We start from the raw sequence: 14,618 nt of genomic DNA on the forward strand, positions 1-14,618 counted from the left end.
AAAGAATAAAAATTTTATTTGTATGAGAACCATAAAATGTTATATTTCATAGCAGAGACAGTATGGCACAGTGGATTAGGGAGCTGGCTTTGAAGTCTAGAAGACCTGGATTCAAGTCCTTCCTGTGCCAAGTACTGACTGTGTGACACTGGGCAGATCACTTAATTTCCTAGTGTTCTAGACCAGTGGAGTCAAACTCAGAAGTAGTGGCCACTAAATAGTATCTCGACTTAGAAAACTACATTTTAACATTATATTTTATTGTATTTTTATTAATTTTGTTAAATAGTTCCCTGTTAAATTTTTAATCTGGTAGGGTTGCACTTGGGAATGTTGTGGCCAATGGGCTGTATGTTTGACTCCTCTGCTGTAGGCAACTCTTAAGACTGTAGGTTGCAGAGAAGGTATCAACATGCATTGGTGGGGAGAGTTTCTTCATCTGGGAATTCCCTATACTAATAATACGGTCACAAGTCCTGTCCTTATCCCTGTCAGTTTTTATAAATGAAGCCCATATTTCATATTTATCTAATGAAATAGGGGCAGAGATAGGAAGTTGTGTTGCAATATTTTTGATTCAGGAAAGGTGTTTTTAATTGGGTCTTGAGTAAAAGAAACATTTCTCTATTATCATAAATCTGAAATTTTTTAGAAACACTAAAAAACAAGCCAACTTAGTCCAGGGACTTTTAATTCATGTTAAGATACTCATATTGCCACAGAGCATTCATGGATGGATATCTATCATTTTTAAAATTAAAATTTACTTTTTATTATTATAACTGTGACAAAAATCAGTGAACATGAACTCTTCCTGATACAAAGAACAGAAAAAGAGTATATGAAATCATGAATTGTCACTAGATGCATTTTGGGTTTTTTAAAATACATTTCCTGTTTTTTGAGTTGTGGCATAGAGTATTCTTTTGTTAACAAGGCTTCCCTAACAATATTTCTTTGAGGGAAATTAGTAAGTTATTCAGTTTTTGTAGATAGGAAAACTGAGCTGTGAACCAATTAAATGATTTACCTGAAACTACCCAGTCAGAGAAGAACAAAATTAGAATGCAATTTTCTTGAATCCCAGCTCGTAACAAGATTAGAGGTCTGCTCCTTCAATATTTTCTCAATTTCAGGATTCTGTCAGCCTTCTTGCCTAAATCTCAAACTGCTTTCTCTCTTCACTTTTCAGAGTGCTAACAAACACGTCTCTCAGGCAGAAGTGATCATTCGTTTTGCATTCCAGACATCCATCACAGTATTGTGTATTGCCTGTCCTTGCTCTCTGGGCTTGGCTACACCAACAGCAGTAATGGTTGGAACAGGGGTGGCTGCCCAAAATGGGATTCTCATCAAAGGAGGAAAGCCCCTCGAAATGGCGCACAAGGTACGTGCACTCACTCTCTCTATAGCGCCTCGCCAAGGGTTAAACGAAAACTGGATTTGCAATTAGGAGGGTCTTCCTTGAGGGACAAGAAGTGGACTCTCTGAGGAGGAAGCAGCTGTTTGCACTCCCCAGAAACAATGGTGTTTATCCTCAGGTCTTGTCAGGATGAAGCTCATCCATCATGGAGTCATAATGTCATTGAGACAGCCGAGTGGCTCCATTCAAGTACATGTACAGCTTGGGCAAGATGGCCTCTGAAATTCTGAAACAGACTTTAGAATGACTGCCTATTGCCTTTAACTGAGACAGAAGCCACCACTGCAACGCCGTTGATAGTCCCATGGTAGTGTGATCTGGGCAGGATCACAAAACAGCAAATACTCTTGAATATTTAAACTCTTCCTTTCCTGAGACCTCCCCATCTCTGTCCTCATTCTCATCCTTGAAGTTCTGGGCCCCTGAGTCCAATATTAGGCAACCTTAGCCCCTGTCTTATCATACAAAGGAAGGCTAATTACCAATCTTTGTTTCTACTTTAACAGATTTAAGCAGCAGCACAAAATGCTTGGCAGTCTGCATTGAGGCAATTGTGTGCCCCTAATTAAGGTTTGAAAATCACTCTGCCTCCTGTGTGTTAGTGACCCTCTAGACCTTTGAGCTTCAGAAACACATGACTTGGCTTATCACAAAATAAATATATGCTTTTAAGTAACAGAATCTTCTGGTGTCAGAATTATGTTTATGTACAAAAGTTGACATGAGTGTCCCTCAAGGCTTTACTTGTATGTTGTATCCTAGGCAACCTTGCCTGTGCTTCATCCTGACTTGGGTGGGAAGACGTAGGAATTAATTTCTAGTTATGAGATTTGATTTTAGAGAGAGAGGTATAAAATCTTTTTCTTTGTGGGTCTTTTTTAATGGCATAGACTCTTGTTTGTCTGAGATGACTTAGGCATTGCTGGTTCTACCAGGAGACAGGAGGATGGATGACATGACCTCTAATGCCCCTTGTAACCCTTTGATTCTGGCAACATGTGGAACTTAGGATCACATACAGTTGGTCATAGATTTTGAACTAATTGGAAGGGACCCTAGTCCAACACCCTCATTTTATAGATTAAGAGCTTGTACTGAAGGATCACACAGATTGCAAGAGGCAGAGCCAGGGCTTAATCCTGGGGTCCTGATTCCAAGTTAGCACTCTCCCCACTCTGCCACAATAATTCCCCAGTTTATCCCTTTGTTAAAAATTCCAGTGCTGGTCTTTTCTGACAGATCAAGACGGTGATGTTTGACAAAACTGGAACCATCACCTATGGTGTCCCCAAAGTCATGAGAGTTCTGCTGCTGGTCGACATGGTTTCCCTACCTCTGAGGAAACTCCTGGCTGTGGTTGGCACTGCTGAAGCGAGCAGTGAGCACCCCCTGGGTGTGGCTGTCACTAAGTACTGTAAAGAGGTAGGTACGCAGATTATAAAATATCCCAGTCCCTGTCCTCTTCTTTCATCTTTAGTGCCTTGGTAGGTGAGGCTTCCTGATACCTTTATTACATGTCTGTTAACATTATATAACCAAGTGCAGTGATCATATGTTTCCCCTGTGGAGCTGAAGAGTTCCTGGCTAGTTTAGTGAGCAGGAATTTTTGGTGTGGATTGGACCTGTGATTTCATTGATAGACATTCCACCAGTACAGATGAACACCTGTTCTGTAACTTGCAGTCTTAGTTTCCCAGGGCACCGAGAGGTTAAATCACTTATCTGGGGTCACATAGCCAGTGTGCGTCTGAGTTAGAACTTGAACGCGGCTCTTCTTGACTTCAAAGCCAATATCCTTTCTATCCACTATACAACGCCATCACCTCCTAAGCAGGGATATGCCTCGTAAAGTCAGAGGTGCCTCGTGCCCACTAGAGTGTACCACCAGTGGTCATAAAGGTAATGGAGAAAACCCTATAAAATTCAGCTAAATACAAAAAGTGATTTTGGAAAATAAGAATTAGAATCCCTTTGTTCAGGATTTTCAGCCTTGGCATTGATTCAGCCACATAGATTTCTTTGGCTGGGAGGCCCTAAGGATTTTTTTTTTCTCTCCGACATCTTGAACATGATAGTAAAGGTAGTAGGTCCTACTAAAACATTGGCCAGAGGCAGTTGGAACAACCTGAATGTTACGATCAGTAAACATTGAAAATTAATGTGAGTGATTTAACAGGAAGCACTGTAAAATCTTAGTTGTGTAGAAATTCATTCAGAAACCTGATTTAGGTTATATGTTTTAGGTAGGGTTGATCAATACATGACATTATTCTCTATCCATCACTTCCTTCCACCTGATTCTGTTTCTTTTTCTCCATCTCGAACTTCCTTCACAGGAACTTGGAACCGAAACTCTGGGGTACTGCACGGACTTCCAAGCTGTCCCTGGGTGTGGAATTGGCTGTAAAGTCAGCAATGTCGAAGCCATCTTGGCCCAGAGAGAAGACCCTTTAAATGAACGGAATAGCCATCTGAATGGTGTTGGCAGCTTTCCCGATGTAAAAGGTTTCATTGATCGTTGTCTTTGGCTCCAGGGAAATAGCAATAGTCAAAACTTGATTGGGCTGAAGTGGAATTGTGCCAAACCACAGAGGCAACCTTGCCAAGTATTTCTGTTGTGATTTCCTCCTTAGCCTGGAAAAAGGTGTGCATATGGGTGGCTATGATACGTAGCCAAGTCACATACAAAAGCCTTTTCTAATCCACACAATGTCCAACGGTAATGGGAGATAGGGATATTATACTCTGGTACTTCTGGAGAACGGTAATTTCATTATTGTGTATACTCCCTCTCCTAATGTGTATGGAAATCCTTCCATGGCTCAGGGAGACAGCCTGGTATGGTGGAGAAAGCCCTATCTGTGGAGTCAAGGACTTGGGTTCAGATCTTGCCTCTGATACTTCCTACCTGTGTGACATTGAGTAAATCTTTTATTCTCTGTGGGCCTTAGTTTTCTCATCTGTAAGGTGAGGGAGTTAGGCTCTGTGGCCTTCGATATATTCTAGCTTTAGATATGTGATGTTATTATCATGTAACTGCTTCACAAAGGACAGAACTAGCATGTTGGAGACTTAGTACCTCTGTGATAGAAACTCACAGGAAACACTCCATGTGTCCCTCTTTTTTTTTTTCCTGGAGGGGGGAGGTGAGGCAGTCATGGTTAAGTGACTTGCCCAAGGTCACACAGCTAGTAAGTGTCAAGTGTCTGAGTCTCCTTGGCTGGTGCTCTATTCACTGCATATGTCCCTCTCCTATCTTTCATTCTTGATACATAAATGACCTATAGGCTTTTTGAGTCATACCCAACCTTATCCATGTCTTTATGCTACTTCTTATACAAATAACATGCTTCAGCCTGCTTACACTAATAAATATGTATAATATACATATTAATAAATATATTTATGTGATAAACATAAATATGATCTTCATAAGTGCATATATATATATATATATATAAACAAAAGGTATCAATAAAATTCAACCCATCTTATGATGCTCCAATCTATCTATATCTCTCTCTATATATTTTTCATATATCTGTCTGTCTATCTATCTATCTGTCTGTAGGCGGCTAAGTGGTGCAGTGCATAGAGTGCTAGGCCTGGGACCAGGAAGACTCATCTTTGTGAATTCACATCTGGCCTCAGACATTTACTAGCTGTGTGACCCTGTTTGCCTCAGTTTCCTTATCTGTCAGATGAGCTGGAGAAGGAAATGGCAAACCACTCCAGTATCTTTTCCCAGAAAACCTCAAATGGGGTCACAGAGAGTTGGATAGGACTGAAAAAATGACCAAACAACAAAGTATCTATGTAGATATAGATGTATATGTCTACATCTATGGATGTACAGATAGCTGGATTGGAGAATTTGGTACCTTTTGTTTTTTACACCACAATCATTTCCCATTATATACCCTTTACTCCCCACCATTGAACTCTCTCTGTTCTAACAAAGAAACAGGGTTAAGCAAAATAGACCAATAGAATGACCTCCATTCTATTGTATACTGCACCCTACAATTGGCATTCCCTGATCCTCCGTGTGGAGGAGGGAAGTTATCCAGACCAAGATTGGTCACTGTGTTGTGCATCTTTTTATTGCACTTTGGGTTGTTTTGACATTTTAATTCTGCTGAGTCTGTGACATGCTGGGACTCACAGACATATAACATTGCTGGGACGATATTGGTTTTAAAGCTCTCTTAACACTAATGATAGTACATATCGCTGAAATTCACAGATAATCCCCCCAGACCAACCTCACTTCTGCCGTTACGTTTATTTTTTTTTTAATTTTAAATAGTATTTTTTTCAAAATTATATGTCAAGACAATTTTTAGCATTCATTTTTGCAAAATTTTAAGTTCCAAATTTTTCTCCCTCCTTTGTCTCTTCCTAAAATGGTAGGTAATTTGATATAGCTTATAATGTATTATCATGTAAAACACATTTCCATATTAATCACATTTGTGGAAGAAGAAACAGATCAAAAGGAAAAAAATGCAAAAAAGAATGAAGTGAAAAAAAGCATGCTTTGATCTGCATTCAGAATCTGTCAGTTCTCTATCTGTTTGTGGATAGCATTTCCCTTCATGAGCCCTTTGTATTTGTCTTGGATCACTGTGTTGCTGAGAAGAGCTGAGTCATTCATAGTTGATCATTATACAATGTTGCTGATACCATGTACGATGTTTCCCGGGTTCTGCTCATTTGACTTTGCATTAGTTTGTACAAGTCTTTCCAGGTTTTTCTGAAGTCTGGCTGTTCATCATTTCTTATTGCAAGATGGTATTCCATCACATTCATATACCACAGCTTGTTTAGCCATTCTCCACTTGATGGACATCCTTCAATTTCCAAAATTTTTCCAGCAGAGAAAGGGCTGCTATAAATATTTTTGCACTGGTAGGTCCTTTCCCCCTTTTTGTGATCTCTTTGGGATACGGTCTGTCATTACATTTAACATCCACTTTGCTTAATTACATTTAAGTTTTTACCCCTTTTCCTTTCTATTTTTCTCGCTCTGATGAAGGTGAAATAAAATGTTAAGAGAGGCAGATGAAGGCACGAAAAGCCCACAAGGTTCAAATAGTTCATGCTAGGGCTGAATGATAGGAAGAATACTGGGTTTATAAACCATACGACCAGAGTTTGAATCTTGGCTCTGTTAATTACTAATTATGTGATCTTGGACAAATCACTTCACTTGCTGAGGCCTCTCTTTACTCATCTGTAAAATTAGATAGTTGGAGTAAATTGAATCATTCTGACGTGTCAAGGATAGCCTCCCAATGGAACACAATCTATCGATCAATTCCTTTCACTCTCTGGGTGTGATCATGCCAGTGTAAGAGTCCATCCAGATCCTGAGAGCCTTCCTCACCTTTTCCTGACATCCTGAGGATACCGCTCCATCCGTCATTTATCCGTCATTGCCTCAGTGTAACCAGCTCACCATCTTTTTAGTATACATTTATTTGATGACATCATTTGCACTGCTTCTCCTGTTTCATTCCTTGTTTTGGAATGGACTATGGCTTGATTGAGCCCACCAGGTTCCTCCTTTGCCTTTTGGGTGGTCTTTAATTTTACTTCTTCAGAACCAGTAGTGTACTGTGAATCATAGCCATACGACATTATTGCAAGAACTAAAAAGATGTGCCTTTGTTTCAGGAGAAAGCTTGGAGTCATTCAAAGAGCCAGCTGCTCTCCTCGTGTTCAGCCATAGAGGCAAATCACTGACCAGTGTCTTTCTGGGCTACATGTACTAATAGATGAGCCTGATAAGTTGTTTGTCAAACTGTATAGGATCATGTGAATGAAAGGTGTTTTTTATCCACATAGTTTTTCATGTGCTGATAGGCCAAATGTCCTTGATGGTGAAAAGAGTTCATTATAGAAATCCTTGCTCATATTTTCCACATTTTTGCTGTCTGTTGTCCTCTTTCAGTTTTATCCATTAAAATGTTTACGATGACATTTCTTGCTAAGTTTTTTTAATTAATTTTTTCTTTACTGCTTAATGCCATTTTATGAAGCAATACTACTCATAATCATCTACCATCCTTCTCCATAAGATGTTATAAAATGAGAGTATGTCATGAATACTATACCTTCTTTGAAAATCAGAAGACATTGAAAAATGCAAGCCTTCAAAACAAAATCATAAAAAACAAAATTGATTATATTTTGACAGACAAGAAATTACTTTTTTGGGGAATCTTCTGACTTGACTATCTTGGTGCAGTAAGTTAACCAGCATGTTAGAGTAAAAGTAAAAATAAACCTAAAACTAGAAGAAAGAATAAAATTACACAAAGGGATGCATGTGCAATTAAAATAACTCCCAAGTTCTTGATGTTGAAAAAAAGAAAGTTGATGGAAGACAGTATATTAATACTGATTCAGTTGAACAACAGACATTTATGGTTTTTATAATTAATTTGCTTTTAGTTTTCAACATTCACTTGAATAAGATTTTGAGTTTTTAAATTTTCTCCCCTCCCTTCTCCCCCTTCCCAAGATGGAGTGCAATTTGATACAGGCTCTACATGTACATTTATATTAAACATATTTTCATATTAGTCATGATGTAAAGAAGAATTAGAACCAATGGGAGGAACCACAAGAAAGAAGAAACAAAATAAAATGACAAAAAGAGAGCAAATAGTATGCTTCCATCTGTACTCACACTCCAGAGTTCTTTCTCTGGATGTGGATAGCATTTTCCATCATGAGCCTTTTGGAGTTGTCTTAGATCCTTAGAAAAGCTAAGTCTATCAAAGTCAATCATTATACAATGTGGCTGTTACTGTGTACAGTGTTCTCCTGGTTCTGCTCATTTCACTCAGCATCAGTTCATATAAGTCTTTCCAGGTTTTTCCGAAGCCCGCTTACTTATCATTTCTTATATCACAGTAGTATTTCATTACATTCATCTACCACAACTTGTTCAGCCATTCCTCAATTCATGGACATCCCCTCAATTTCCAATTCTTTGCCACCACAAAAAGAGCCGCTATAAATATTTTTATACATGTGGGTCCTTTTCCCATTTTTATGATCTTTTTGGGATACTGACCTAGTAGTAGTACTGCTGGATCAAAATGTATGCACAGTTTTATAGACCTTTGGGCATAGTTCCAAATTGCTCTCCAGAATGGTTGGATCAGTTCACAACTCTACCCACAATGTATTAGTGTTCCAGTTTTCCCACATCTTCTTAAGCATTTATCATTTTCCTGTTTTGTCAAGTTAGCCAATCTGATAGGTATGAGTGGTACCTCAGAGTGGTTTTGATTTGCATTTGTCCAATCAATAGTGATTTAGAGCATTTTTTCATATGACTATAGATAGCTTTAATTTCTTCACCTGAAAACTGCCTGTTCATATCCTACAACAAACATTTATTAAATACTCTATATGCCAGGCTCTATTCTAGGAGCTGGTGAAACAAGTATAAAGAATAAAAAATCTTTATTCTCAAAGGGCTTACATTCTAATGGGGAAAACAGTAAGGACACTTATAGATATATACAGAATAGAGAATCATTGCAAAGTAGTTCAATACAAGGTAATTTGAGAGAGAGGAAGCTAGGATTTGGGGAGATCAGGAAAAGCTTCGTGTAGAAGGTAGGACTGGAGAGTGATCACTGAGTTGACATGAAAAAGAGGAGTTTATTCCAGGCATGTGGGAGATCCAGTGATAAATGGAATGTTACGTGTAAGGAACAGAGAGAAGGCCAGTTTGGCTGTATTCTGACAATTTGGTTTGAAAGTTTAACCAAGTCAGTTGCTGTAACAAGAAGCCCCAAAGAGCCTAAAAATTTCCTTAGCAAATCCTTGAGCTCTTTGATAGACTGAGAGCTATGGCCACCAAAGACACCACCAATATAGAATATAAGCACATTCCTAAAATCTTGTGGAGAAAGATGGTGGATGATTTGATTATCACTTCATAAAACTGAGAAACAGTGAAGGGAAAAACATTTTTTAAAAGTTTAGGGAGAGACCCAACTAAACAAAGTAATTCTAGGGACCTTGATAATAAAAACAGTAGGATGACAAGAAATAGATAAAAAGCATAAAAGATCTGTTGATTTTTTTTCTTCATCAAACTCTTTTTACCACTAAGGACATTGTAGTCCCCATATTGGGACAGTTCCAGACATGATTCTAGAAGTTGTGGCACTGAAGAGAATGAGGATGGGAAAAGTATCTGGGCTTGACTAAGTATACATAGAAGAGGTCTGTGCTTAAGATGACATAATTTTGAGGGCATTGAGGTATCATTTCAATAGGTGTCTGAAGGAAGGTAGAAACCAAAGGTGTAGAAAAATTCCAAACCTTATTACAAAAAACCCCCACAAAAACCAAAAAATGAGAATATTAATGATTTACCAACCCTTTGTCTCATTTGCCATATGCAACACTTACTTACAGTAAGCCACAAATGTATGAAGATGAATATTAATAATAGTAGATAGCATTTCCTTAGAGTTTTAAGGTTCGAAGAGCTTTAGAAATGTTATTTTATCCTCACCACAACCCTGTGAGATAGGTGCTATTATTGTCTCCCATTTTACAGATGAGAAAACTGTTGAAGACAGAGGTTAAATGTCATGCGCAAGGTCACACAGCTCATAGTGTCTGAGGCCAGATTTAAGTTTAGGTCTTCCTGACTCCATGTCCAGAGTATAGGATTTACTAAATGCTTACTTTATGGCAGATATTGTGTTGAGCAGTGACAATGAAAAGGGAACAGGCTTTTTTCATAAATGGTATTCCACAAAAGCCAATGTCTTTACCATTAAACAGTTACCTGAAAGGTGTAGAGAGGTACAAAATCCCACAGTTCTTTTTGTTTGTCGATTTTAAAAAAGTGTTGGAAATATCACATTAAAGTCTCTTTTCCAACAAGGTAGGTACCCCCCATATGTAAGTCAAAGTTATAAAAGTCCTCAAACCTTTTTTGGTAAAGAATACCATTGTCCAAAGTATTGTTATACACTTGGATGGGCAACTCTTAGAGCTTGTTCATTAGTATGTAGATTTGAGACAGGTGCTACAGATGAACAGTGAGCTGGGCCCAAAATTGAAGAAGAAGAGGGGACTGGACTCTGTTGCCTTTGGGAAATTACAGACTTCTTTTAATAATTCTAAGCTTCTCCCTGAAACCTGATCCACTGGAGAATTAGAATTATATTGAATACTTCTTCCCAGATCCACATGTGGTGCCAATACTGATATCCTGTTAAAGTGGCTTTTCAAGGTAAAGTACCAAGTCAGCTACTTTGTGAGACACTGCCATTACTTATGGCACTTCATCATGCCCAGTGGAAGCCATCTTCCTAACTGTGTTTTAAATGACAGTCATAATGTGATTAAATTCATCAGACATCTATTAAAGACAAATTATCCAAATCTAGTTTATGCCTCTTAGCGGGTGTTATACCACCACTGATCATGAGAAAGTTGGCAGCTGAAGACTGAAAACTCAAGTATCTCTGATTTGAAAACATGGAAATAAGCAAATACCTTAAATCCATGACAGTTTTATACCTATTCTGGACGTGACAGAAGATTTGGGTTATGGTATTAATCGCTATATACAACTAGATACTCTCTGGCAAAAAATGGAGCTCCAGGTTGACCTTTCTAGGGGAGATAATAGAAATGGTCCTAAGCTAAAATGGCTCTTCTTGAAAATTGGCACTTCAGAGATTGGCATGATGAATTCAGCTAAATTCAGCAAGCGTTTGCTAAGGTACCTGCTGTACGCAAGATGCTATACTATGTACTATGGATCTGGGTACTTAAAAATTGGGGTTACTCCAGTAGAATGAGGTTATTCAGGTACCAGTAAAGAATGACCATAAAGTATATGATGGCTTGCAGATTCTTTAGGGGAAACTTGCGTCAAGACAGACTGTGTTGTAGTATTGAAAAGAATCATTGTGTTTGGTACTAAGAAAGTCATTAGACATGATATTAATAGGGATACTTAACCTAGAGTCTGTGAACTTGTTTTATTAAAAAAAAATTTTTTTTTGGCAACTACATCTCAATATATTTAGTTCCTTTCTATAATCTCATGTACTTCATTCATTTAAAGATATTCTGAGAAAGGGGTTCATAAATGTCACCAGACTGCCAAAGGGGTCCATGCGATAAAAGAAGCAGCTATTATTGCTAAAGGCAGACAAAAGATATTATAGCAATCATAGCTAGCAATTATATAGCCCTGTACATCTCATTTGATCCCCTCAACAACTCTTGTGAAGGAGGTGCTATTATTTTCCCCTTTTTACAGATAAGGAAACTGAGACTAAAAAAGGTTTAATGACTTGTCTCATGGCTAGTAAGTGTCTGAAATAGAATTAGAACTATAAAGTGTTACAAGAAATAGTCAGTCAGCAAATATTTATTAAGTGCCTATGATATGCCAGGCATTGTGTCAAGCCCAGTACTGGGGATATAAAATGAGGCTAAAGATGGTCCCTGTTGGAATCTTTGCGTGAATGTACTGCGTGTCGTCAGAAGTCTCTGCCTGGTACATGCCTGTGATGTGTATGTATTACACATTATATTTTCCTTTCTACCCTTTCTATAAGCAATATTATTGTGGGGGGATAGAAATTACTGGCTAACTCTTTTCCAGGATAGTTAAATGTGGGGATCTTATAGCTTGTTTTTTAGCCCTCTCTTGTGATATAGACTGGGCTTTGTTTGTATCTAATGGCCCAATGTACATTCTATTGGACAGGTGCAGCAGTGCCCCAGACCTACTCTGTGCTGATTGGGAACCGGGAATGGATGCGACGAAATGGTTTAACTATATCTGCTGACGTCAGCGATGCTATGACAGGCCATGAAATGAAGGGGCAGACCGCAATATTGGTGGCTATTGATGGTAAGTCATCTCCTCAGTCCACTCCATAGGGTGATGTCTGTTTCTTGTGTGTGCTGTATTCTCTGAGTCAAAGTTACTAATTTATCCTTTCCCATCCCTGCCACCAAAATCACCCCTGCCTGATCTTGGTTGTTAGCAATCTGCTTATATTCACAACAGCACGAAGCTTTAGCACATTTAGCACGTTGTTTTTAAAAAGCATTAGTGCCAAAAATCTATCCTTATTTTGAACTTTTATTTTACTTAATTTTCATTTAACAAGCATTTATTTCCTCTTCCCTTGTCTTCCCACCAATTAAAAACAAACAAAAAAATGCTTGTAACAAATATGTGTGATTGAGCAAAACAAATTCTTGCATTGGCCAGGTCCAAAAGTTTATCTCATTCTACATCCTGGGTCCATCACCTCTCTCTTATGAGGTAGATGACCTGCTTCAACAAAAGTCCTCTGCAATCAAGATTGTTACTGCAATGATTGTGAAATAATATTCCATTACATTCATATACCATAATTTCTTCAACTATTTCCCAATTGATGGGTACCTTTTTGGTTTGCAGTTTTTACTACTACTAAAAAAGAGCTTCTGTAAAAATTTATGTACATATGGGTCCTTTTCCTTCTTTCCTTTGTTAATCTCTTTGGGGCCTATTAGTGATATTACTTGATCAAAAGGTATATACAGTTTAATGACTTTCTGAACATAATTTTGAGTTACTTTCCCAAATCACCAAACTAATTCATAGTTCTGTCTGTTTTCATTCAGCCTCTCCAACATTTTCATTTTTTTTGTTATCTTTGCCAATTTGATGGCAAACCTGAGAGTTGCTTTGATTTGCATTTCGCTATTTATGATTTGGAGCATTTTTTTCATGTAACTGTTGCTAGCTTGGATATTTTATCGCTTGAAAACTGCCTGTTTCTAACCTTTGACTACCTATCAGTTGGGGAACGGCTTTTCTTTTTGTAAATTTGAATCAGTTCCTTGTACATCTCAAAAATCACATCTTTATAAAAGAAACTTAATTGCAAAGATTTTTTTCCCCTAGGTAACTGTTTCACTTCTAGCTTTGACTGCATTGTTTTTGTCTGCAATTTTTTTTTATTTCATGTAATCAAAATTGTATATTTTATCTTCTGTGATCCTCTCTATCTTTTGTTTGGTTATAAACTAACTCTATCGATAGTTGTAAATAGCAATTTTTTCCTTGTTCCTCTAATTTGTTTTTTATGTGACCTTTTATGTCTGTCCTATATCCATGTGTGAGGTGTTGGTCTGCTCCAAAATTAGTTTCTGCCAGACTGATATCTCATTTTGCCAATAGTTAATGACACATATTGAGATAGCCAGCTCTTACTCCATTGTGTTTATCCCATGCCATGCCACAGTATTTTTTTGCTTCTGTGTTGTGTACCTAGTCTGTTCTACTATTTGGCCTTTCCATTTTTTAAGTAGTCCCAAATCATTTTATTTATTACTTCAATGTAGTATAGTTTGAGATGTCATATTGCTAGACCACCTTCCTTTCCATTTTTTTGAAAAATGGTTTTTCTTGAGACTCTTCCTTTCGTTGAATTTACTTATTATTTTTTCCCAATTCTATAAAGTAATCCTTTGGTAGTTTGATTGGTATGGCACTGATTAATTTAGATAGTAATGTCATTTTTATTATATTGGATCAATCTACCCATGATGAATCAGTATTTCTCTAGTTATGTAGGTCTTATCTCTATAAGATGTTTTTTTTTAAAGTCATATAGTTACTGTGTTTTCTTGATAAGCATTTGATAATATATTTTATACAGTCTGTAGTTTTTTGTTTTTTTTTTTTTTTTTTGGCAGGGCAGTTGGGGTTAAGTGACTTGCCCAAGGTCACACAGCTAGTAAATGTGTCAAGTGTGTGAGCCTGGATTTGAACTCAGGTCCTCGATTCCAGGGCCGGTGCTCTACTCACTGAGCCTCCTAGCTGCCCCTGTAGTTATTTTAAATGGAATTTCTCTTTCTGTCTCTCCTCCTGGGCATTGTTGGTAAAATACAGAAATACTGATGATTTTAGTGAATTTTTACATCCTTTAACTTTGCTGGAATTGTTTTGATTAATTTTAGTTATCTCTCTATGATTCTCATATTAACTATAAAACTATCATTTTGTTTCATCTTTCCTATATTCCCTCAATTCCTTTTTTTTCTTGTTACAGCTTGCATTTCTAAAACTTTATTTTAAAAAATGGACATCCTTGCTTTACTCGTGTTCTTATTGGAAAGATCCCCATTATGT

The 14,618-nt window shown here is 37.6% G+C and overlaps 1 protein-coding gene across 1 annotated transcript in view; it reads left to right on the plus strand.

The window, feature by feature from the left end:
- Positions 1-14,618, plus strand: part of ATP7B (ATPase copper transporting beta) — a 61,247-nt gene that overhangs the window by 31,636 nt on the left and 14,993 nt on the right. Inside the window, 4 exon segments of the mRNA XM_036744382.1 lie at positions 1,193-1,387; positions 2,663-2,845; positions 3,760-3,928; positions 12,195-12,341. Coding sequence (XP_036600277.1) covers positions 1,193-1,387; positions 2,663-2,845; positions 3,760-3,928; positions 12,195-12,341 — 694 coding nt within the window.

The sequence above is a fragment of the Trichosurus vulpecula genome, chromosome 2 (genome assembly GCF_011100635.1).
Source record: "Trichosurus vulpecula isolate mTriVul1 chromosome 2, mTriVul1.pri, whole genome shotgun sequence".
Classification (NCBI taxonomy): Eukaryota; Metazoa; Chordata; class Mammalia; order Diprotodontia; family Phalangeridae; genus Trichosurus; species Trichosurus vulpecula.